Source organism: Tachypleus tridentatus, chromosome 13 (genome assembly GCF_004210375.1).
Source record: "Tachypleus tridentatus isolate NWPU-2018 chromosome 13, ASM421037v1, whole genome shotgun sequence".
NCBI lineage: Eukaryota > Metazoa > Arthropoda > Merostomata > Xiphosura > Limulidae > Tachypleus > Tachypleus tridentatus.
In genome coordinates, this window is record NC_134837.1 from 252,949,498 (window position 1) to 252,976,844 (window position 27,347).

A 27,347-nucleotide genomic window follows, 5' to 3' on the forward strand; every position below is an offset into this window, starting at 1 on the left:
GAAAATTGAAAAGCGCCCCCTAACCAACTAAACATGACGGCCCAAAGAACAATCTGAAATAACTGAATAGCATCATGGCTTCATACTTTGCATTGGTGTTGATGGCTTTTCTTGATAAAGAGAATACACACGAAACTTCAAATAAAATCTCGTTTTTAATTCATTTCAAACAATAATCAAGACAAAAAGTTGCGATCACTGATGAAAACATTTTGAATTTGACCAAGTTAGGATGAAGGGGCCATGAATGACCAGGTGGTTAAGGCACTCGACTCGTAATCCGAGGGTCGCGGGTTCGGTTCACCGTCATGCCACATACGCTTTCCTTTCCGCTGTGGAAGCGTTATAATATGAAGGTCAATCCTACGATTTATTGGTAAAAGTGGTGGGTGGTGATGACTAGCTGACTTCTCTCTTGTCTTAATCTGCAAAATTTGTGACACCTAGCACAGATAGCTCTCGTGTACCTTTGTGCGAAATTGAGAAACGAACAAACAAACAATGAACGTTTATTTAATTTCAACAGTGATAAACATGATTAAAAAATTCCTATAATAATTTTCAAATTGTTATTGTATACATTTTTTTTTGCTAAAATTTACTCAGTCGGTAGAAAGTTATCACTAGTTTCCAAACTTACCAACATCTTTAATTAAAAACTCTTTGTATAAAAGAAAGGTATTCTAAAACTTATTATCTTCTTAGATTTCCAAAAAAGTTTGAAGATAAAGAAAAGAAAATCTGTCTTCGATGTCTTATTTACTGAGAACCTTTTAGAGAATTGTAATAAGTGTTAGAACGTGTTCTTTAAGAACAAGAAAACGTTTGCTGCTAATAAAAACTATATTGTTTTAAAACACTTTGAGGTACAATAAACATATTTTAATGGTTTTACATTAAGAAATGTGAAATATTTTCGTAAAAGCCATCTAAACAATAAACTTATTTCTCATGCAACATAAATGAAAATACCGAGAATAGTTCTGAATATTTAACAAAAAAATGATACTTATATAAGTGTGTGTATTTTCTTCTAGCAAAGCCACATCGGGCTATCTGCTGAGCCCATCAAGAGAAATCTAACCACTGACTTTGGCGTTGTAAATCCGCAGACGTACCGCTTTTCTAGCGAAGAGCGATATTTATACATTCAGTATGTATCAAAGAACAAATCCCATTGTTCTGAAAGACGTAAGTAAATTATTCTTGAGTCTTTCAAATTTTGTCATTATAAAGTTTTATATTATTTCAAATAAGATACGTTACGTCATCATTCAGGTCTCAGAAATGCTTTTTACTCATCAATGGCACTCGTTCCATTCAATCTTTTCAAACAATGACATACTCGATTTTTTAAAGAACATGTAGCTCCCCCTATAGGACTACAATCGCAGTTTATTGGATACAGAAGGTAATTGTGTCTTTTAACACGCTTCACACTCCATTCAGTTCCAGCACTTTTAACTTGTATATCAGTTCTTGCAGGAGGAAAAGGTACTGTTGACTGGAGACACCACTCGTTGTTAGAAGCTAGGATATGTAGGATTTTCTTCCTGGTGATCTTAATTTTAGCTCATATTTTGCATTTACAAAATACCGTAATGTGATGCTTACAACCTATTTTATCTAATGTCAGTTGTAATGGAGTAATAGTGTTACTATATGTGTTACTATTTCAATTACCACTTCGGCATTTGTTTTTACTGATGAGTAAATTTATTCTAGAAAACAATCATTAATAATACATGATGTAAAAATACATTAACAATTAAAGAGTTCTTGTTAAAATATCCTTATTCTAATTCTCATGTCCACTGACTTAAATAAAACTGATGAAAATAATACTTCACCACTTAGTCAACCTCTCACACTTAAAGCCATAAAAAATGGCGTTCCAACCCCTAATTTATCTTCAGTATTATATACTGCCTAAAAGAACACGGGTATTTGCAAAGGACCTCGTTGGAAGTGAACACAGCAGACGTAATTATGATAATATACTGTTGTCTACACGCTTTAAATTCACTCGGAAATCATTATTAATAATTAAATATAAACCATATTAGCTACCATGGATACGAGATAACTCTTCATTTGTACATTTGTTTTAAGTTTGTTTGTTTCTTTTGAATTTCGCACAAAGCTACTCGAGGGCTATCTGTGTTAGTCGTCCTTATTTGGTTGTGTAAGACAAGAGGGGAAAGCAGCTAGTCATCATCACCCACCGCTAACTCTTGAACTATTCTTTTAAGAACGAATAGTGTGATTGAACTGAAGGAAAAGTATCAAAAATTGATATAAGTGTTATTTATGGAAGTTTGTTAGAATTCTCGAATACTGTTTTTTTTTGTAACAAATAAAGTTAAACGTTTTCCATCTTTTAATGTTAAGCCTTGAAAAATATATCTAATAACGAGAAAAAAACAAGAATTTTAGGTTCTAAAGTTAAATAAAATAATTACTAGGACTCTGACAGGTTAAACAAGTTGATAACTATTCCATCAGATAATTCGCAGGACGTAATTCGTCCTATTTGAGGTATTATGTTTTACACAGACAGAACTTCGCTCAACGGGCTTGTTTGTAGCACCACTGAGATTTCGTAACATAATTTATAAAATAACACAGAAATACGCAAATAAATCTACAACGCTGTAAGTAGTAACTTACTAACCCGGAGAATCTGCGTAATTAACATATAAGGGTTGAATTTTAGGTGAAATAACCCCCCTTCGGGCAGAACTTATGTCTTCCTCCTGCGTTGAACAAGGACATCAGTTAGTAAGTATTTCATGAGTAATGTTTACACAGGAGTGACTACAAAACACAGTTTCATCGTACTAAATTATTAGGAATATTTTATTAGTTCTGTATCTATAACGTTATTCTACACCAAACACAGAAAGAAGGTTTAATTTTAGCAGTGTAGGTTAAAAATTAAAAACTTAAATTAACAACTTCCACAGTTAACTGACCAAGTAAGACAATTATGTCTTCATCATGTTCTCTCCCCACACTTCAGTCATTAACGTAAGACCATAACTACAGTTCTCAAAGTACAAGTGAAAGAAATGTCGTTGTGAATTACTGAGTAAGAAAAGCGACTTAACACAAAACTTTGATTTCAACAATACAGGTTATTAAGACTAACACTGAAACAGATTCATGTGAATATTTAGGAAATTTCGTTTAATACACTGATATGTAGAAGAAAGATGGGAGGTATATTACATTACAAAGATAAAGTTTTAGCTGTGGTCTAAAGAAGTTTATAATGACCATAAAGTTAAACGAAGAAATGAGTCTATCTTTCCTGGGAAATACAAGGCTTTATTAACTATGTTAAAACTACACATCTATAAAAATGGAGAAGTTGAAGAAGAAATATATTAAGCTGGAATATATTTTAGCTTCAAGAAAGGTGATAAAAGTTGTCACAGTAATTATAGGCCTACTAGTATTATATCAGTTGCAGGAAAAGTTTTAGAAAGCTCAGCGAAAGACATTTAGCAAAATTCAGAATTTTGTCAGATAGTGAACATAGTTTCATTAAGAGAAATTCTTGCCTTACAAATATTTTGACATACTTTTAAAAATGTTACTGCATATATAGATGAGGCTAAGTGCGTACATTTGGTGTATCTGGATTTTCAGAACGCATTTGACAAGCTGCCGTTGGAGAAACTTATAAATAACTTATCTCTATAGGTGTGTGTGTTAAGTTAACTTATTGGATAGAAGAGTGGCTTGATGGATGAAAGCGGAAGTTTTTTATAAATGTAGTTCAGGGCTCAGTGTTAGGATCATTGCTGTTTTATTTACATTAGTGACGTTGAAGAAAAATAGATAATAAATTACTTAGGTTTACAGATGATATTAAGGTTTTGGATGCTGCAAGCTGTCAAGATGCTGGTGGTGATTTTAAAAAAGTATGGATTTTAATTACAATACATGCAAGATATTGGATGTGGGATATAACTTGAGTTATACGTTCAAATTATATAGGAATAACTTAAGAACGTCGTTAAAGAAAAGGATCTTGGTGAAATGGCTGATCAGTCTCTCAAGCCATCCAAGCAATGTGCTATTACTAGAAGTAGGATTTTAGAATGTATCAATGGAAATATTACATATAAAAGTAAAGATGTTATAATTTCAATGTATAGATCATTGGTTAGACCACCTTTGGGTTATTTTGTTTAGTCTTGGGCTCCTTAACTTTGGAAAGATATTGAACTGTTGTAAAAAGTTCAGAGGAGGGTTACTAAAATGGTACTTGTAATGGAGGAGTTGTCATATGAGGAGAGGTTAACGTCCTTAAAATTGTTTTCTCTTGGAAAAAGAAGTTAGAGAACATATGATTTAAGAGGTTAAAACTGTAAAACGAATTGATAATATTGATGTATCATCATTTTTCATACTTAAAAGTGAGAATCATAGAACTAGGGAACACAAATATAGATTTAGACAAGGCAAAAGCCGTCTTTAGATAACACAGTTTTGTTTTTTCAAATAAGGAGGTTGGTAGCTTATGAAATAGGTTGTTGGTTTCGGGTATTGTGGAGGCAGAAATATGAACGGATTTTAAAGATGTCTTGATAGATATATGAATGATAAGGGCTAGTCTTAAGTTTTTTAATAGTTGTAGTTTGGCTTATAGAATGGGACAGCCAAAATTTCCCTTGACATTCCTAATCATTATGTTATATGTTATATTAAACTAATATCACTGTTGTAACCATTTCACGCAAAGCTACACGAAGGCTATCTGCGCTAGCCGTTCCTGATTTAGCTGTGTAAGACTAGAGGGAAGGCAGCTAGTCGTCACCATTCACCGCCAACACTTGAGCTACTCCTTTACCAACGAATAGTGGGATTAACCGTCACATTATAACGACACTACGACTGAAAGGGCGAGCATGTTTGGTGTGACGGGAATTCGAACCTGTGACCCTCATATTACGAGTCATGTGCCTTAGCCACCTGGCCATTTGAACTCAAATGATTTTTCTTAAGTTACCATACTTGGCGTATACTTCAGTTGCTGCCTGTACTAAATACTATCTGATACCATCATGTTGACTATCTGATTTCATTATATTACTAATTAATGTCATCATATTACCACCTGATATCATCAAATTAATACTTAATCTCATCATAATACCACTTGATATGATGGCATTACTATTCCATACCATCAGATTTCTATCTTATCCCATAAGGTTTCTACCTCATATGATTATATTTCTACTTGATATCATCATTTTCCCAAAAGGGAGCCAAAGACCACCTGAACGGGTCACCTATTTTAGTAAGTCGCATCATTATACAATAGCGTGTTGTCTGTCAGTCAGTCAGTAGCTGTTAAAATGACGTCATAAGAGAGGGTGAAAGTTGCAATCTGAACTGTCGTGACGTGGGGAAAACGTGGACATGCTATGAGTGATGAGAAGAACCACGCACACTACAGGCTACAACACAACATGATATATGAATTTCAAAAGCAGAAAACAAAACTGTTTTACCCTTAATTTTGGTTTTATTTACCCTTTAAAGAGAACACTATTACTATTTGATAATGTAAAGTTATTACCTTGTATTATCAGAACTGGATCCATTTCTCATCGCTTCATTTTAATATGAAAAATTTAAAAAAAACAAGGCAACGTGCAATTTCAATGTACCAAAGTAGAAGCTATTCATTCCGATCCACTTCAACCTGGACAAACACGAGTGATGTAGGGTCATTGAATATGTTTTATAGCTCAAGTCTGGTTGAAACATCACAAAGGATACACCTAAAACACACCGGTTTATTTCAAGAGAACAAGGATGAAGTAACTTTGGTTTTATCGAAATGTATTTTGTAACAGTACTTTATGAATGTATTTAACACTGTTTTTCTCTGTACAATGTGTATTGTAAAGTTCTTATGAGAAACACTTTTACATTTTGGTATAAGGACTGCTGTAGGTAGAAGAGAATTGTATCTTTTATTTATCAAAATTGCCAGAGAAACAAATAAAATAATATTTGTCACATGCTGGGCCTAATGTGTTAACACTAGAAGTATGTATCTAGTAAGTGTTTCTACTTGTGTTTTACTTAAGTGCCTATATTTCAAGAGCGTACAACACTGATACCACTAATTTAGTCTTCAGAATTATTCAGCAGGTAAACTGTGTAGAGTATTAAATATTTAAATATTAAGGCCAATCTATCGTTTGATTCACAAACTGTCACTGTGTTATAACGGTTTAGGGGAATTTCGGGTAATGATAAACCAAACAACAACGTCAACATATGAAGAGGGAACCCAGTTAGCCGCGACTGCAAATAGATCTCAAATCAGTCAAGAGATGGGGCTGTGGGTTAAAGGTTTGTACTTGAAAAAAACACAAAAACAACAACAACAAAACTGAAAGCCGTTATTTCATGACTTAAAACTAAAAAAAAAAAAGTACATCAGGGTTACTACTCACGTGCATTGTATATTTTATATTTATACATGGCTTTTAATAAAACACTGTAATTAGTCAGTCGTTGTAGAAAGATTTATCTGTTCGTAGTTAAGAACAAAGCTGTGCCCACAATGGGTATCGAAACTCGATATTTATCGTTGTACATCTTTAGACATATCGCTGTGCCACTGGGTGTGTTTTGTAGGTTTTGGTTGCAGTTAAACTCAAAGCTACACAATGGGTTACTGTGCTTTGCCCATCACGGCTGTCGAAACCCGGTTTATAGCGTTGTAAAACCAGAGACATCCCGTTGTGTCACTGGGGTCATTATTGTAAGAATAATAGTGTAAAGAACTGTTGGATATTATTTATAATTGAAATAACATGTTTAGTAAGAGTCAACACATTGGCAAGAAAAGCTTGCCCAATAGGATGGAATGCTATTATCGTATTAGTATAAAGAAAACATACCAAAAAGCGTGTAAAAGGCTCCTAACATTAGTCGGAATGTAATAGCCAATATAAAAAGTAGAGAAATATTCATTACACTAGAAGAAGTGAACTATCATTATTATATCTATTTACATATTCTATAAATATGTACGAATCAAGGTATAAAATTTTATAGTATTTTTTTTTTAATTTCGCACAAACTTCCTCGAGGGCTATCTGTGCAGTGTAAGACTAGATGGAAGGCAGCTAGTCTTTACCACCCACCGCCAACTCTTGGGCTACTCTTTTACCAACGAATAGTGGGACTGACCGTCAATTATAACGCCCCCACGGCTGAAAGGGCGAGCATGTTTGGTGCGACGAGGATTCGAACTCGCGACCCTCACATTATGAGTCGCACGCCTTAACGCGCTTGGCCATGTCGGGCCACTTAATATAATTAATTATATATTATTAATTAGTGCTAAGTTGGGATAAGTTAGTGAAAATATTATGAACGAATACAAAACCTGCTAAAAACCAATAAATTGTTGGTCAACATATATTCAATTAATTTATAAGTTATCTCCAAGTTCTTGAGGCTACTTATCATAAAATATTTTCTGCGAAATTCAAGGTATATTAAAATAATCTGACCAAATAAATTCCAATTATAAGGAAAGATCAAAACCTGTTTTGAAAGTAACTCAATATCTGATTTTATGCGCTAGACTTCTCTAGTATTGAACGGATAGACATAGAAAAGGAAGCTAGTAACCAGCATGCTACACCAACTCTGAGACTAGTGTAATCCAATAGTGGGATTTGATCGCCAGTGTTATAATGCATCCACGACTTTAGTTTTACAATAACAGTTGAATCAGTTACCCCTGAATTAACCCACGACTTTAGTTTTACAGTAACAGCTGAATCAGTTGTCCCTGAATTAACCCACGACTTTAGTTTTACAGCAACACCTGAATCAGTTACCCTTGAATTAACAATCCGACATGCTAACTACTAGACCACCCTTGCCAACTCCCATTTGTTACATATGTATATATCATGTGAGTGACATCTGTGTTACCTTCTTGTATCGATGGAATTGTTTTCATGTATTAATTCTAATATAGCTAATGAACAGAAAAATATGTAACAATGAACCGTGAATATGAATGTTACTTAGTGTAAGGCAGACTCTTTCACTTCTAAACCATAAATACCTAATTAATTACATTCACTAGATTGACCAACAATGTAATACATTGTCCCTATTAACACCAGAGTATTAGAGCACACTCTATATTCGACGTAAAAACAAATCAAAATACAGGGTGTTCGGAAAGTCACTGTACACTTATACATTTATTAAAAGACATGTTTCAAAAACAATACAGGAGGTAAATATGAATGACAATTATAAACAATGTTGAAAGTGACCCCCGTTGGCATCAATACAGGCCTGGATCCTTCTTATTTTGTTTCTAAACACCGCTATCAGTTGCTGGCTTGAAATAGACTGAATGAATGCTGTTATCACTGCTTTCAAACTGCACAGTGACTTTCCGAACACCCTGTAGTATTCCATATTTTAAATTAACAGTTTTCTGTTAACTATATACAAACTAATATTATTTAAACTTTCCTTTTTACCAGCACAAAGCAATTTTCAGGCACAAATTCAATGGAGGTAATAGAGAATCACTCTTCTGAGAAACCTCACTTCTCTTGTAAACGTTAGGGCTCATTTAATTTCTAGAAATCAAAGATAAAATTCGAGATTTTCGCCGCTTGAAAGAATAGCATATAAATAATCCAGTGAAATTACAATAGTGTGTGATGCATTGTAATATACAAATCAGAACTGACAACCTAGATAGTGAATAATCCATGAACAATAACTAAATGCGAGGACGAAAAGGTTTTATACGTTTAAAAATTCTAATCTCGACAAAGATGTGGTTTGTTTAGAACTGTAGACATTTCCAGAAGAGCTGATGGAACGTCACAATAGAAACGTTGCATTAGAAAAACAACGGTCTGCAACAATGTTGTTACTTCATCTCGGAAGGAAAACTGGGAATAATGAAATATCCAATACTGAGTATTTTCATTTGTGTTTGTTTTTTTATCATAGAGCTATGCGTCTTCTCTCTCCTATGTTTAAGCCACGTAACCCAAGGATTGAAAGAGCACAATGTTTTAGCTCTGTACAGGAGGAAGTTGTTTTGACTGTTTATCATCTCATTTTACTCAGTAAGAGTCCAGTTTTCGTCTTGCATTGGTTCAATCACTGCGTATGTTAAGAAGAATCCCAGAGCGAAACAAAAGAACAGCAAGGGAAACACCAGTTTGGAGACGTTGTCAATCTTCTTGGCAAGTTTTGGTCGAGTTCCCATGCACGGTTCTCCAACAACAGACCGGCACAACCAATCAACAAACGAAGCAACAATTCTGGATTTTCTTCTGCGGAATCGGTTTACATCTATCGTGGGAACCTCTGGTTGGATATTATTACTTTCATGGATGTTGTCTTCGAGTCCAATCTTGTGAGAACAACTACCCTGAACAAAGTAGAAAAAACAACAACAAGTTATTTCAGACATTTTGTATATAAAACAAAAATTAGAAATAAGTAAAACAAAAAAGTAACCCAGACGGTGGGACTGTTAAACATACAGGGTGGCCCGTAAGTCCCTACCCATCCTTAGGGACTTACGGGCAACTCATAATCTGAGGATCACGAATTCGAATCCCCGTCACACCAAATATGCTTGCCCAATTAGCCGTGAGAGCGTTATAATGTAAGAGTGGGTGGTGTTGACTAGATGCATTCCCTCTAGTCTTACATTGCTAACTTAGGGTTGGCTAGCACAGATAACCCTCGCATATCTTCGTGCGAAATTTCAAAAACAAACACACATCACTGGATGAAGAACTTACAAAAGAATACGACCCTAGAGACACAGTGGTAAGACTACCGACTTATAATGGAAACCAGGTTTCATACCCATGATGTGCAGAAAACAACTAATCCGTTTCTTGTCCTTGATTACAAACAAATAATTAAAAAGTTGTGATGTCACTGCAGTGTATTACATAATTTTTAAAATCTCCAACTCCTTGTTTTGCAGCTCAGTTACATAAGGAATTGTAAATACTTATGCATATATTATGTTAAAATTGTTTGTAGAAATACATGAAAATAATATCTAACTGTTTACCCACTCAACGGCAAAGTGAAAACGTTTGACGAGTTAATTGTAGGTAGAACAACCAACATCTTGATGTAGTTTATAAAGCAATGAGCACGAGATGGCGCGAATTAGTTTGCACGATTCGTTTTTTTTTTGCTTTGCTTTCTTTTTCTATCAAATAACGATATATTTTATACTCTTCTGTAATTACTTTATGAGTTCCGGAGTTCTCTTGAATTACAATTGGAAATTAGTTGTCTATGGTCCTACAAAATACACCCTGAGACATGCATAATTAAACATAAAGAATTTAACTTTTACCGTTGTTGTTTTGAATTAAGCACAAAGCTACACAAGGGGCTATCTGTACTCTGCCCACCAAGGGTATCGAAACCCGATTTTAGCTTTGTAAGTCCGCAGACATACCGCTGAGCCCTGGGGGGCAACTTTCACCTTTCTTACGTTTCTTTACCATTTATTTTCGGTAAAATATCGAACGAAATATTATGATTTACTGAATTTTCGGTAAAATATCAAATATATCAATAATTAGAACAACAGTGACAAAAACCTTTTGAGCACGATTAGTAAGAAAACCAAATGAAAGAAATGTTTAAACAGAAACATGTACTATAGAAGTGAGAGAAAGAACAGACAAAAGAAACACCACAAATAATGAGTCTTAAGATGCATTAGATATTATGTGTACGTTAATCGGAATGATTTAACTTGTGCTTCGAAAACAAAATCAAACAAACAAACAAAAATCGTACCACCCCATATTTCCCGAACTTGCGGCTCTCTCGGGTCATTGCTGAACTTGTTCGTGTGGGCTCCGTCGGAGGCTGGTTCACTGCAGATTCTGGACGACTGGTGGACTGGTGAAAGCCAGGTTTTCTGTACAGGTAGTTCACTGCTATGAACTCCAACATAGAGGCGTAGATAAAAAACATGCAAACCCCATCCCACATGTTCATCGCAGTTATGCTGGAGACCACAGGTAACGTGGACCGGAAACTGTTGGTCGTAGTACAGAAGTTCAACATTGTGGTCACTCCGATCATTACGCGGGCTGGCACAGCGTTGATTTCCAGCCAGAAGCTGATGAAAGAACTGGAAACCAGGATAATTCCCGGAGCGAAAACGGTACTGATGTAGAAAGATTTGTCTCGGGTGAAAACGAGTAGAACTCTTAAACAGCTGTACTCGTCTGCAGGAAGAGCGAAAAGAGTTACTATGTTAACCTGGACCAGTAGAACACCATGAGCTAGGTCGGTTAAACAGCTAAACATTCCACTATGGTGTTTTTGTTGGGTTTTTTCAGATGTCATTACGTCCTTACAACGCTAACAATCGGGTTCCGATACCCGTGATTAGTAAACAACAGATAGCTCATTGTATAGCTATGTGCTTTACGTCCAACAAACAACAATGGACTGGCATGGCCAGGTGATTAAGGTAGTCGACCAGTAATCTGAGGGTGGAGGGTTCGAATCCCCGTCACACCAAACATGCTTATCGTTTCAGCCGTGAGGGCGTTATAATGTACGATCAATCACACTATTCATCGGATAAAGAATTGCCAAAGAGTTGGCGGTGGGTGGCAATAACAAGCTGCCTTCTCTCTAATCTTACATTGCTATATCAGACACTAGCGCGTATAGCTCTCGTGTAGCTCTGTGGGAAATGCAAAAAGCAAACAAACAAGAAACATGGTTACATATACACAAATATACCAGTACCATTTCTCTACGACAAGTACAAGGAATAAAGAAATATAATTCTTATAACAAATGAGTAAAATCAAATTAGAGTATTTCAACCAATCGACACGTGACACTTTTATAGCCGACAAGACCTTTTGCACATATAATACCGGTCAAGGCTTTACTTATTAAATTTTATTAATATGACTGTTATGGTGTGAACTATATTAAGTAACGAAATATTATTTTTTCAGTTTTCTTTATATTGTTTACTAATCAGATTTAAAGCGTAAGTATTGACTAGACGTTTTTTTTATTAATGTTTATTTTAACACGAATTATTTAAATACTTGGTATCACAATATTTTAATTAGCATTATAATCACGCAATAGCACAGGACAACTAGCACATGATCCTCTTGTTTATGTAAATAAATGTTTGGCGTGAGTTGAATTTCGCGCAAAGCTCCTGGAGGGCTATCTGCGCTAGTCGACCCTAATTTAGCAACTCCTTTACCAACGAATAGTGAGATTGACCGTCAAATTATAACGCCCCCGCAGTTGAAAGGGCGAGAATGTTTGGTGCGATGGGGATACGAACCCGCGACCCTCGGTGCCTTAACCACCTGGCCATGTTTGGCCAGAAATAAAGGTAAAATATAAACAAATGATGACCTAACCAGAGTCAACTCAAGAGAGGTTCTAATCCAGCTCTGACAAGTGAGGCTAAAATGAAAGTGTTTGAAGAAATAAAACAAAAGTGGGAATGTTCATGAAATAAATAAATAAGAACCGTCAAAAACTGAAACATAAGCTTGTACAAATAAACTGTGTTGAGTATGAGACCGTAATAAAAACATATGTGGTTTTAAAATCAAACTAAAATAGCTACTAAAATATTGTTTTACAAAGTGTTTTTTTTTAAAAAACTGGATCCCTTTAATTTCCTGAGAGATAATAAGCAGCGACATCTATTGTCGAATCCTAGAACAACTGCGAGTTTTTGAAGACTCAAGGAATTTACAGACTAACTAACAGACTAGTGACTTTAGGTCACTTGTTAATATTTTGCACAATAATAATTACAACGCTTTTATTCGGAATGGGCTATTTGTGCTGTACCCAAATCGAGTATCGAAACCCGGTTATTAGTGGTTTGAGCCTTAAGGCTTAACGCTGAGCCACTAGGAAGCCGTTGCAACTGTGCAAATTTATCAATCACTTTGCAAGAATATTTTAACACCGACTCAGACGTATCAGCGATTACTGCAGTTGATTCACGAAAGAAAAGGGAATCAGGAAGAAGTATTTATATAACTATCTATTGATTGAGATGCAAATTCATTTTGCTACTAAAACAACAAACACATTCGTGCCTAATTAGAAAAAAAAATTAACAGTGAAACTCATCCAGTTATTCCTGATTCACTAATGTCTTTTTTTTTTGAAAATATTTAGTTTTTTATTTATTAGTTTTGATGTTTTAAAAGGTGGTTATAATCAGCTGTTGTCATCTATGAAAGGCCTCAAGTGTCACAATGTCATGTCTTTGGAATCACACCATTAGAAACCGGTTTTCGATACCCATGATGGGCAGAGCACAGATAGACCATTGTGTAGCTTCGTGTTTAGTTCCAAAAAATATCTATGGAAGTGTTAAGAAAACAGTTAGTGTCAGATACGGTTGGCTGTCAATATAAAGTTCTCCAGTGTTTATCGTAATTATTATATTTAAATTAGATCAACTATCTTATCGTGCAGAGGACCTGGAGAATCAGCGAAATAGTTCCCTTGTTTATAGAGATAAAAATGAAGTATAATATGAACAAATGATGGCCTGTCCAGCAGGAATTTACTGACCAAAGTCTGTGATTAGATATGGAAGATTGAGCACATATAGCCGATTGTGGAGTTCCCACTAAGCAAACAACAACAGTTAAAGTAAATGATAATGCGAAGCACATTCATACTGAGAAACTAAATACACGGAATTTATAAGTTGAGGCAGCAACCAATCTCTCAATACATACCCCATAACGTATAGGAGAGTTCCACTTGATTTCACAAAGATTTCACTCGGAATACGTAACCATTGTATCTAAGAACATAGAAATGGTCCTTTTCAGGACTTTTTTTGAAAACAGCAACAGATTAAGAGTCAAACATTGAATAAAATACTTAGCATATAAATATTATAAAAACATCTCACTAATAATCAGAATTAAAATGATAGTGTAGGCTAATACCATAAAAATAATTACAAACACATGTCTCTAGAAATCTACACGAAACTCATATCTATTTGTGGCTGCTTCTAAGTTTTGATCTGGCATACTATAAGGAAGTTAACCAGTTAGTAACATAAAGCTAACTAATGGGCTATTATTTTCTGACTGAATAACGAGATTTGACTGTCACTATTATAGCACACCCACGAAGTTAAAGTACACAGCAAACTTTGTGACAGTGAAACCCGAACAATGAATTCTCGGATTCAAAGTCTGAGCACACTAAACATTTGGCCACTCCTTGTTCCTTTGAGAGAAGTATTTGTTTCAAATTTTTTCACACTCAGTATTTGTTTGTTTGTTTGTTTTTTGAATTTCGCGCAAAGCTACACAAGGGCTATCTGTGCTCGCCATCCCTAATTTAGCAGAGTAAGACTAGAGGGAAGGCAGCTAGTCATCACCACCCTCCGCCAACTCTTGGGCTACTCTTTTACCTACGAATACTGGAATTGACCATCACATTATAACGTTCTCACGACTGAAAGGGCGAGCATGTTTGGTGCGACAGGAATTCGAACCCGCGACACTCGGATTATCAGGTGAACGCCTTAACTACCTGGCCATGCCGGGCCCACAATCAGAGATGCACATTGTTTGATAAACATTGTGTAGCTTTTCATGAAATCCAACAACAACAATAAAGTTTTTTATGATAAAACACACACACACACACTTGCCTCGCCAGGTGTATCTCCTGTCACAATCTCCTGTATTGTTTTTAACCAAATAAGCGTTGTGTTTTCTCAGAGATGTAGCGTTGATTATGTTCCTTTCTGCGGACGACCACTGTAGCTTTACCTCTGTCTTTTCGTTGGACACTATTTATTGAGAAACAAAAATAGAAAACACCCAAATACTAAATAACGAAACAAGCATAAACAAACGCAAAATTAAAGAAGCCTTACTTATACAACAACTCAAGTCCAAAATAAACCAATACAAAGGAACACCTTTATACCTATATTAAAAATAATATAACAAATAATAATAATATAATAAATAATATAAAATTACATATTCAAACATCTAAACACGCCCTCTACATTCCTACACTCAGTTACACAACCCCTTTCATACATGTGGTCATCTTGCGGTCAGTTACCTCTTTCTTTCTTTGTGAACCTGACGATGATCGAAGAAGGTCGAAACGTTGTTCGCTCCTCTACGTAAAATATTTTCTCACAACCCAAACGAGCCGTTTTTACATATATATATTTCTCTACAAGTGGGTTTTCTCGACATCACTAAAAATTAGCACTTTTGACGTTCCGAACAATGTTTTTTTAGATGATGGTTAATGAAATTCCTCAATTCTTAAATTTTGGAACACGACGAGAAGAGTAAAATCAGTGTAGATCAAGTTCAATTAATTTTTTCCTACTTGATAAGGACGTTCATTCACAAGAGTCTATCAATATAGAAAAGTAAGAAAGAAAACAATAATCACACAACAACCATTTGAGATTAACATAAGCACGTACTTCACAAGCCTAAATTACCAGTTATTAGGTGCATGTTGAACTATAAGAAATTTCTAATAATTATAATTCTTGTATCTTAAACAAAACACTTGAGAACAAACGTAATGTTTTTTAACTGAAACAGTTAAAGACAGACCAAACGGTATCTCTAACTCACAGTCATAATTATACCATATTTTAATTCGTAACTGAGATGTTGAAACTCTTTACGTATGATATTCTAAATAACGATTTTACAAGCAAAATTTACATGCTGTTTTTACAGTAACGACAATAGATTTTTGAGCTAATTTTAGGCAAAAAAATATTACTACACTTACCACTTTCATAAGCAAAAGGACACTTAGGATTGTCAAAAGGGAAAATTCTCAAGTTTCCTTGACAGTTTAAAACCATCTCTCTTCTGTAACAGGAAAAACAATGATAAAACCCTTTTGGAAACTGTAAAAGTAGACGTCGATTATCACGTTGTTCAGATGTTCGATATATCACAGAACATTCTCACGTTACTTAGTTTTAGTTACAAAGTTTCCAGAGTGTTAAAACTCTGCTTCATACAACGTACAGACATTTCAGACATGGAAGATTTCATACCATAAAACAAGAACTATCATGCTGTTGGAAACAAAGGTGAAATATTAGGAACTTTATATTTTGTTTAATTAAGAATCGAATAACCAACTGTAATGAAGAAAATATTCTTATTAAATCCTTTCTGAACTAAAACTGGTATTAGTTTCAAGACGTATGAATATAACACTTACATACACCAGGATCGGCATGGAAAGGTGGTTATGGTACTCGAATCGTAATTCGCGGGTTCGAATCCCCGTCACGCCAAACATGTTCACCCATTCAGCCGTGGGAGCGTTATAATGTGACGGTAAATCCCACTATTCGTTAGTAAAAGAGTAGCCCACGAGTTGGTGGTGTGTGGTGATGACTAGCTGCCTTCCCTTCTAGTCTTACACTGCAAAATTAGGGACGGCTAGCGCAGATAGTCCTCGTGTAGCTTTGCGCGTGGGTCCGTCGTGGCCATGTGTGTCTAGGCGTTCGACTCGTAATCCGAGGGTCGCGGGTTCGAATCCCGGTCGCACCAAACATGCTCGCTTTTTCGTCTGTGAAGGTGTTATAATGTTACGGTCAATCCCACTATTCGTTGGTAAAAAAGTAGCCCAAGAGTTGGCGGTGGGTGGTGATGACTAGCTGCCTTCCCTCTAGTCTTACACTGCTAAATTAGGGACGGCTAGCGCAGATAGCCTTTGAGTAGCTTTGCGCGAAATTTAAGACAAACAAACAAGCTTTGCGCGAAAGTCAAAACAAACAAACTTACATGTTACCAAACAATTTTCAAATGAATAAATACCTTATAAATCATTTTGGAGAATAAATTGGACATTCGTTTCAAATATTTTTGGGCTAATGTTTAAGTAAATCTTATTGCAATCAATACATACAAAATAAAGAAGAAATTAGACAGCAGTTTCCAAATATTTCACCCCCCAAAATGTAAGTACATATTTCTTCAACATATATCCGAGCAATGAATTCTAAAAGTAGTGCGTAAATCATTTGAAACAGAAGAAAAATTAGGCCTTAGTTTCCAATGTTCTTTGCCTGAAATATAATAAGTACACGCTACGAAAAATAATTCTTTCTTTATTAATTCAATACACGTATATGGACTTTCTATTCATATTTTAATTGTAGAGCTAAGAATGTTAATTTCAGACACCAGATTACATATGAGCAGACACGAGCCCTGTGTCAATGGTGAACAGAGACTCTGTATAAGAGAGTCAGTTCATATAAGTTGTGTACAGAAATTAGTGTTAGCTTTACAAGTACTTTACTGTGGATACTACGACAACGTTGTTGTTTTGTTTTAATTTCGCGCAAAGCCACACAAGGATTTAACATACTAGAGGGATGGATGGTAGCTAGTCATCACTACCCACCGCCAACTCATGGGCTATTCTTTTACCAACGAATAGTTGGATCGACCGTAACATTATAGCATCCCCACGGTTGAAAGGGTGAGCAAGTTTGGTGTAACGGTCATTCGAATCCACAACCCTCAGATTACGAGTCGAGTGCCTTAACCACCTAGCCATGCTGGGCCTATGACAATATAGGAAACGATGTTTGTGGCTACCAAATAGCGATATACATACAAGTAGCTTATAGATTATTATGTAAAAATTAGTTTCATTTGGTTTGGGGCCAAAACTGAAACACCAAACTGCCTAATAAAACCAAACGAACAATCTCACAAGATGGAATATAAAATTTTCAGAAAATTTTCTGTTTGCATTTATTTCAAGTGATTTAGAGTCTAATATTCAAGTACAAATTACTCAGTACGTTTTAAACCAGAAACATTCGTGAAAATCATGATTTCCAGACTTCCTTTTACCTTTGAGTATACTGGACAACGCCATCTGGAGTAACCCGGAGAGTGATGTGGACTGGAACAAGGGGATACTTGAAGTCGCCATGTTTGATGAAATACGTTTCTGGTATCCATATCTTACCAGCATGTGTTAAAGCATTCAAACTTTTATGTCGACTTTCACTGTTATACTCCAACCTTGGGTCCTCCCAAACCTGATGCAATAGAAATTCCACTTCATATCGCTGAAGTACAGGATAGATAAATAGAAATAAATATTAACAAAATATTTTGTGTCATAAAAGTTCAATATATATATATATGTTATCCATTTTTTCATATGATTAGTTCCTATCATTAACGTGTTTAGACATGACCTTACATTATTCACTGGTACTGATGAAATCCAGTTTTTACTTTGTAATATTTAAATAAAACATTATGTAGTGGGGGAGAAATATACTTAAAATTTTAAGATCACAGCACGTGGTTTTGCACGATTCCCATTCGCTCTTCAAAAGTGCCCAGTCATTTTATTCATTACATCTAATCAATGCTTTTATTCATAAAATGAAACTGTTCAAATGTCACATAACGAAGAACCTTTGTTCGTGCAATTTGAATTTAAATACTACAGATGGCACTAGTTTCGTAAAGATAAAATGGCGCTGCTTACCAAACTTGATTCGTCTGGGGAAGACAATGTGAGGAGAGTCACTGTGACGTTAACGACCGTCTCATCTGGATTACAAACGAAGCAAAGTTGACAAAAAAAAACTGCTTTTATAACTTGATAAGTATATTAAAGTTCAAAATCAATAATTACATCAATTGTAAGCTATAATTATATTAGAATCTCATCACTAATTGGAGACGGGGTCAATTGCTGTAAAGAAATAATTCTTAGGTTTTTTTTTTTTTTCATTTTTGCACACGTAACACCGTTATCTAATGAATATGGAAAATAGATAAAAGTTTTGTGTGAAATAATGTCTACATCAATAGAATAAGGAGAACCAGTTTGCCTTGACATTTCAGGTGATCTGATACTCGAAAAGAAACTAATTGCATGGGTCAAAAGTACCAGATACACATGTACACACATACAAAACAATGAGAAAAACAAACCATTTTTTAAACTTGCAAAGTTCACGAGAGACAAACACACGAGCAGAAACAATGGTGCAATACAACACTTCTTCTTAATTTGTTACTTATCCCAATACATGTTCAGTATTACCTCTAAATAACCGCTTTATGTTATGACCAAATTTTAGCAGTCAATGATAATAAATTTATGGTTTACGTGCAGCGGTGGTGTTCTCTCTGAGAGTGGCAGTCAAATATATTAGGCAAAAATATACCAAGGGTTGACGTCGGATGTCGTTGTCCTGCTTATTTTTCTCTGGCCTGTCAGCTCAAAATTAGAAATATTTATGTGCATATAACATTGCAATAATATATCGTTCATAGGATATAAGCTGACCTGTTCCCATCCATGAATAAGTGTCTTATACACACAGATATACAGAGTACAACTCTTTGAAGATTAAAAATTATATGTATTTTCCCAGAGTTCCTGAAAGTGTTTCTTTACAAGAGTAAATAAAAGTAAGATTAAGACTAACAAGCATTCACATTTATTTTTATTTTGGAGTCCATATGTAATACTGTGTTGAAGCGTACAGAGAACATAATTTTTCTCGTGATTCATGGCATGCGCATGTTTTACTGGTGTAACAACAGTAGAAATTGCAATGTTAAGCGTCCCTTTATGACGTCATTTTTATGTGTACTGACTGACTGACAACACCCTACTGTAGACTGATATTAATTAGTTAATTAACGTTTCCTTTAATTACTTAATTATAGGAAAGTTTCGTAAACGATCATAGAAGGAGTATTGAGAGCTAGTAGCAATTCTAGGATTTTTAACACGTAACAAACAGAAGTAATTATAATTTTTAACTTTGTGCGTACATTAGCTAAATGATCAGGTGAGAGACCCTTACGTCTCAGGTATGGTTGTTCTTACTTTTGAACTACTGAGCAAGGGGTGTGCAGTCATTTGGGTGTACCCTTTCTTTGCTTAGCTCTTTTACAACACACCTAAACAAAATCGTAGATTGACATCATTTGCCCAACGCCCAGCCCTAAATATATCGAAAAAGTTAATTTGCGAAATAATTGTTTTACACAAAAATCATTACAAGGGTTGAATTAAGTTCAGTGTTGTTAAACAATAAACCTGTTGTCTAGAAATTTTAGAAATAAAGAACAAAAATTGTGTTCGTCTTTCACATAAGATTTTTTTTGTTACACAACATTCGTACACGATTAAGAAGTATTCATGCCTTAGATATATATAGCAGTTACTTCTATCGTATAGATAAAAAGGGACATACATTTCTCTCATTCCTATGAGTTCTATATTACGATTTTTGTGAATTCTATATTACGATTTTTGTACAAATCAATAGACTACTGATAGAAAAAATGAATAAAAACGATGTAGGTATTTGACTTGCATTTGTAACAAACGTTATCGTCACTGTTTATTTCAAATGGACCCGGCATGGCCAGGTTGTTAAGGCACTCGACTCATAATTTGAGGGTCGCGGGTTCGAATCCCTACCACCCAAAACGTGCTTGCCCTTTCAGTCGTGGGGGGCGTTATATTATGACGGTCAATCCAACTATTGGTAAAAGATAGCCCAAGAGTTGGCGGTGGGTGATGATGACTAGCTGCCTTCTCTCTAGTCTTACACTGCTAAATTAAGGGCGGATAGTGCATAAAGCTTTCGTGTTGCTTTGTGCGAAATTCTAAACAAACAAACAATTTGATTGTGATGAAATCATAAAAAGAGAACGTATAATAATATAAAAGCGTACAGCCTTCCCTCTGTTCGCACATCATGAATTTTTTATTCAGTTAAAATAGCCAATCCCTATAACAACAACGATATTTATTATGGGAAGGGGTGGAGTATATTTCATCGGCAAACAAGGTTTCTTAACTTGAAGAATCAACATTAAAAACTATATAAATATATTTTTATTTTGCAAAAGGGAAAGAGAAGCGACACCACTAATTGGTTAAGAAAATTACAAGTTGAATTTATATAAAATAAATAAAATGTTGAATGATTTAGAGATAAGTTAAACGGTCTTTTTAAATTTGTTTATGGATCTTTAACAAACAAAAACATCAAAGACGTGCGTAAAATTACGTACAGAAATTGATTCGTATGATTGCTGGAAAGACGAGTGAGTTAACTAAACGAATTGGTTTGTTTATGGTATTCGCACAAACGTTTCACAAGGACTACTACACAGCCTGTCCCCAGCTTTTAGCTGATAAAACAAACAAACTGACGAAATGATTGATAGTTAACAGTACCCACGGCCAGCTCTGAAGCTACACTAATCATTCAGTAGGACTTGACTGTCGTCCTCAGAAGGCATCTCTGCCCCCTCTGCTCAAATAGGAAAGATATGTATTGCAGTAACGAGACAAGGGCCATGAATCTCCTGATACACAAATCAGTAAGCTAAACATTAGGCCATATCCAGACGAATAACAAATTTAAAACAGGATGTTTTCAAGCGAATTCCCCATCTAATAAGTTCTGGAATCGGTTTCTTTTAAAATTGTCCAAAGCAATGCTATACATAAGTATCAATAAATAAACAACTATATATATAGATGTTTCAAAATGAAAATTTCTTTCCCTCAGGGAGTGGAGGGAAATAGTAGTGTACGTTACACCTATGCTACGAGAACAAAGTGAACCATTTTTCTTTTACAATTACAACGACGTTGGTTGGAAGGAAATACGTGTACAGATATTCAAAGTATTGCACTCTGTTTATACAATTACAACGACGTTGGTTGGAAGGAAATACGTGTACAGATATTCAAAGTATTGCACTCTGTTTATACAATTACAACGACGTTGGTTGGAAGGAAATACGTGTACAGATATTCAAAGTATTGCACTCTGTTTATACAATTACAACGACGTTGGTTGAAAGGAAATACGTGTACAGATATTCAAAGTTATGCACTCTATTTATACAATTACAACGACGTTGGTTGGAAGGAAATACGTGTACAGATATTCAAAGTATTGCACTCTGTTTATACGATTACAACGACGTTGGTTTGAAAGAAATACGTGTACAGATATTCAAAGTATTGCACTCTGTTTATACAATTACAACGACGTTGGTTGGAAGGAAATACGTGTACAGATATTCAAAGTATTGCATTCTGTTTATACGATTACAACGACGTTGGTTAGAAAGAAATATGTGTACAGATATTCAAAGTATTGCACTCTATTTATACAATTACAACGACGTTGGTTGGAAGGAAATACGTGTACAGATATTCAAAGTATTGCATTCTGTTTATACAATTACAACGACGTTAATTGGAAGGAAATACGTGTACAGATATTCAAAGTATTGCACTCTGTTTATACAATTACAACGACGTTGGTTGGAAGGAAATACGTGTACAGATATTCAAAGTATTGCACTCTATTTATACAATTACAACGACGTTAATTGGAAGGAAATACGTGTACAGATATTCAAAGTATTGCACTCTGTTTATACAATTACAACGACGTTGGTTGGAAGGAAATACGTGTACAGATATTCAAAGTATTGCACTCTATTTATACGATTACAACGACGTTGGTTGGAAGGAAATACGTGTACAGATATTCAAAGTATTGCACTCTATTTATACGATTACAACGACGTTGGTTGGAAGGAAATACGTGTACAGATATTCAAAGTATTGCACTCTGTTTATAAGGTTAAAAAGATTTCAACTTCTTAAATAAATACATATATCTATCTTACCTTTTGGTCGAACTCTGAAGTCATATCTAACGGGATCTAACAAATAGTCCAAGATGGTTTTGTCGGAACGGTTATGGAAGCTGAGAGGAAACAGTAAAAATATAAACAAAAAAAGACATTAAGATGGCCCACTAATAATCAAAAATACCTTAAGTTGCCGATCTATGCTGCTAATTTATTTGATATAAATGTGAACATTTTATATCGTACACGTTCTTATAATCTCGAAGATAGATGCAAAAGAGGTCATTGGACGTAAAGGAGAGGTTTCTTTAAGTTTATTTGTTACAAATATAGCCCTAGTGCATCTAGATGTAACAAAATTGAAATTTTCTTGGAACTATATAAAAAAGTGATTTATTGAAATAAAACCAATGATAATTAGTTGTAATTTAAAGAAAATGTACCATTTAGGCATGCAAACCGCGTAATTTTGATCTTTTAGTTTCGAAGGTATTTTCTGTTTCAGAAACCGATAATAATATAAACAAACACATGGTTCAAAAAAAATTGGTAAGTCACTTTGGAATACCCAATAAATTCGTAGAATTCTAGTGTTTTCGACAGGTGCTTTCCAAAACAAAGGAATTTTATCTGATAAAGTCAAGTCCATCTGTCGAACGGGCTGGGGTTTTATTAGTATTTTTAAAAATAGTAACCGTTCTCGAAAGTTCTTGACAAACCTCTACACTATACAACAATCTGCCAGAAGTTTGCAACGAGACACTGTTGTGTAAAGTTATCTAGTTAAATACGTTCGTGACAATATTCTGTTGTATAAACCAGTCTGATTTAGAGATTGCGGCAAAACTCTGGTTCATAAGGTAATTTAGAGTTTACCTTGGAAGGTCTGACTTAATGACAGCAGCCAGGATTATTTGTGACTAAACTCTTTCGTATAAACTAATCTAATTTAAAATATACAACAAAACACTGCTATATATACTAATCTAATAAAACTCTGGTTCATAAAGTTATTTGGAACTTACCTTGGGAGATCTGATTCACTGACAACAGCCACGATAAACAAAATTGCAAGTGAGAAGATATTTTCAAGTTTATAACTCATTTTAAGCCTGCAAAAAAAAAAGAAGATAAAAACGTTTTATAGTCTGTTTTATCTTGTCTTCTTAGTGAAATAGGTTCATAAATAACTGATGTGGACTTTAAAACCTTTCCACTTTCGTCACACGGAGAACCTTTCGTTTTTCCTCTTTTGAGTGATAAAATATGAAGAAATTGACTACGATTCCTACGTACAGGAGGCAAGATAACAGAGTTTCTCGTGGTTTAAAAAACTGAGGTTTAAAGATGAATAAAATTAGCTGTTTTAATATCAACCATTGTTCTGTCTACACATTCTTTGATTAAGCTGGACTAAGGAAGTCCATAATGTATTTAATAATTCAAACTATCAAGGATAACAGAGTCGCGATTTTAATCGAAATATTGTTACAGTGGACTAATATCTATAGATTGAACTGTTGTATATTAAAATCCCTCAACATTTAAATAAAAGAGTAAAATTCCCATGTTCTTGATTTCAGGTGGATAGATCCAGTGTAGCTTGTCTTCCTTATGTAAATATTAGGTTGAGGAATAATTCGTGAGCGTTTTTAAATAATTTCATTCAAGCATTACATGCAAGACTATACAATACTTCAATGCATGAACACATTACACCCAAAACATTTATTATGATACTTTATTTCATGTAATACCTTGGTATATAGTATGCATTGTTTTAAACGAAATTGCAAGAAATTAAATGCGAAAAGCAGATGGTGTCGAAAATGCTCGATTTTGTCCACTTGACAGTCCATTTAATGAGCTGAAAATGAAAGCAAAAATTAAAGACATATGAAAATCAAACACACCGTCTATTAGAGCAAAAAATTATCTACCAAATGACATGAAATATTTTGCGAAAGCGTTTCATTTATGAATATATTTTGTTAACTTGAAAAAACGCTCACGAATTATTCCTCAACCCAATATTTAACAAATAAATTACTTATGAAAAATCGCGGGAAGTAACGACCGCGCGAAAATTTCCCTCTTCGTTCTTGTCCATCTTGAAGTAAGTCCATACTGCTAATCCTGAGAGCCTCCACACAAATATTTTGAAGTTGGTTTTATCATAAGAGGAATTGAAAAGTCAACAAACCTAGATACACCATAGATAATTGATAGTAGTTATTAAGAATGTTCAAAGGATTAGTGTGAAACAAAGTCTCCAATAGGCCAAGTATTTACACAGTTTTTTTATCCTAAAATAATTACAAATTTTTGTTCAATGTATCTTTCTTCAAATTTCTAACTTATTTCTACTATTCACGTGCAGAGAATTTTTTTCTCACTAATTTGATTCTTCAATATCTAGTTATTCTAAAATAAAACAACTGGTGACGACTGAAGTTATCGGAAGAGAACACTGCCTTTTCCACCAACTAACGAATAATAAGTTATAGACCCCCGCTGGGACAGCGGTAAGTCTATGGATTTACAACGCTAAAATCAGGGGTTCGATTCCCCCTCGGTGAATACAGCAGATAGCCAGATGTGGCTTCGCTATAAGAAAACACACACACACATAATATATTATAATAAAACCTGACTTGTCTATAGATGAAAGGTCTCCTGTAGGACCATGCGAAAGTTCGATGTATTTGAGAGTACTATACTATATATAATTGAACGTTTTTCTAAACCCACAAAATGTTTCACTCAGATAAAACATACTAAACAAAGATGGCAATGAAAATAAAAGGAATGTCGTCGAGAGTATAGTGCTTGTTGAGGATTGTGTATCTATTACCGGTGGTCAGGAAAATAACATGTCTGAGGTAGAGTGTATTAATATATAAATAAGATATATCGTATATGTACACAAACATTTCAGTGAGAATTTACAGACCATGTTTATTTGTTTGTTTTGAATTCGCGCAGAGCTACACGAGGGCTATTTGCGCTAGCCGTCCCTAATTTAGCAGTGTAAGACAAGAGGGAAGGCAGCTAGTCATCACCACCCACCGCCAACTCTTGGGCTACTTTTTGCTATTAAATAGTGGGATTGACTGTTACATTATAACGCCCTCATGGTTGAAAGTACGAGCAAGTTTGGAGCTCTTGGGCTCTTTTACCAACGAATAGTGGGATTGATCGTCACTTTATAACGTCCCCACAGGGGCTAGCATGTTTGGTGTGACGGAGATTCGAACCTTCAGATCACAAGTCGAGTGCCTTAACCACCTGGCCATGCCGGGCATTTTTGTTTTACGATTTTGCAGACTCGTCTACCTTTTAGTTTTAATTAGCATAGGTAATTACTGATAATTATTTAATTTAGTTCCATCTGAATATTTGAATTTTGTATCCGAAAGGAATTTTGCCCTTCGCTCTGTGTGGTTCTGACTATTTTATCTTCCAGTCTCCCAGAAATTCTTAATTAAATATGATTTACTAAATTGATTTGCTTACGTTCTTTGACAGAAACGGTGAATAAAAAAAAAAACGTCGTTAAACAAACACTAAACGTATCGAATACCTACGTAGTAAGATGTCTTGCAAGTTACGTTTTAACAGTTTAACAGCAACCATGAAATTTTTAATGTGCAGTTTGTGTGAATGTACGAGGGATGTTTTTAGACTAATTTGATCATTAGGCCGCTTTGCAATGTTACCAGTCGATCATATGGGCTTTAGGCCTATCGAATGTCACAGTTCTTTAGGTCATCATTGTGTTGAGGTCCTCACCATTGCTAGAATAATGGCGTGCGCAGCACTTGATTAGTTGTTTTTCAGTCGCACATGTTATAAGGAACACTGGTCTCGAAAATAAAAATAACTTAAATTTGTAGTGAATGTTTGGCTGTTGTTTTTTTTAATCTAATCATTTGTGATTAAGTTGTTATTTATAAAGTTGCGTGGATATTTTATATGCACTGAATGAGAGTTTCTATTTTAATATAAAATAGCAGAAAACTGTTTTCATATAAAGTGGCCAGTTTATGGAAATGTTGATCAGAAAGTCCATGGTTGGCTCTGTTTAGATACATAACGCGTTGTAAATTAGACAGCCAATCCCACCATCCGATTCAAAGCCGGACAAAGACCTTGAAGAAGTGACTGCTACTAACAGGATCTCTTCTATCTAGTCAAAAAGATACTTTCTTCACCAGAAAATTATACACTAAAAAAAAAAAAAAAAAAAAAAGGTAAATGCATGTACTATCATTCAGCCGGTTAATGTCCTCGTCAGGAAAGTTGTCATACTAATCAAACTAACACCGTGTTACGATACAAAACAAACATAGTGACCAAAAACTGAAGCAAGTTGCTGAAACGGCAAAAGGATACAACAATTAATTTTTAATTTTCCTCCGAAAGAGAAATTAGAGAATGTTGGACATTGGAAGTGATAAAAAGTTTTGCTTCCATTCGTACAGTATTTTCTTTAAGTGCGCAAAGGAAATGTAGTCGACGGTATATTTCAATATACATAGAAAGTAA

At 34.8% G+C, this 27,347-nt stretch overlaps 1 protein-coding gene across 1 annotated transcript in view; it reads right to left on the minus strand.

The window, feature by feature from the left end:
* Positions 1-2,948: 2,948 nt before the first annotated feature.
* LOC143236651 (glutamate-gated chloride channel-like) overlaps positions 2,949-27,347 on the minus strand; it is a 65,048-nt gene continuing 40,649 nt past the window's right edge. Inside the window, exons 2-10 of the mRNA XM_076475024.1 lie at positions 23,825-23,911; positions 22,836-22,915; positions 18,637-18,701; positions 17,985-18,205; positions 15,889-15,971; positions 14,761-14,905; position 14,613; positions 10,867-11,298; positions 2,949-9,460 (exon numbers count right to left, since the gene is read on the minus strand). Coding sequence (XP_076331139.1) covers positions 9,146-9,460; positions 10,867-11,298; position 14,613; positions 14,761-14,905; positions 15,889-15,971; positions 17,985-18,205; positions 18,637-18,701; positions 22,836-22,915; positions 23,825-23,904 — 1,422 coding nt within the window. The 5' untranslated portion in view covers positions 23,905-23,911 and the 3' untranslated portion in view covers positions 2,949-9,145. The remainder of the gene's footprint in view (positions 9,461-10,866; positions 11,299-14,612; positions 14,614-14,760; positions 14,906-15,888; positions 15,972-17,984; positions 18,206-18,636; positions 18,702-22,835; positions 22,916-23,824; positions 23,912-27,347) is intronic.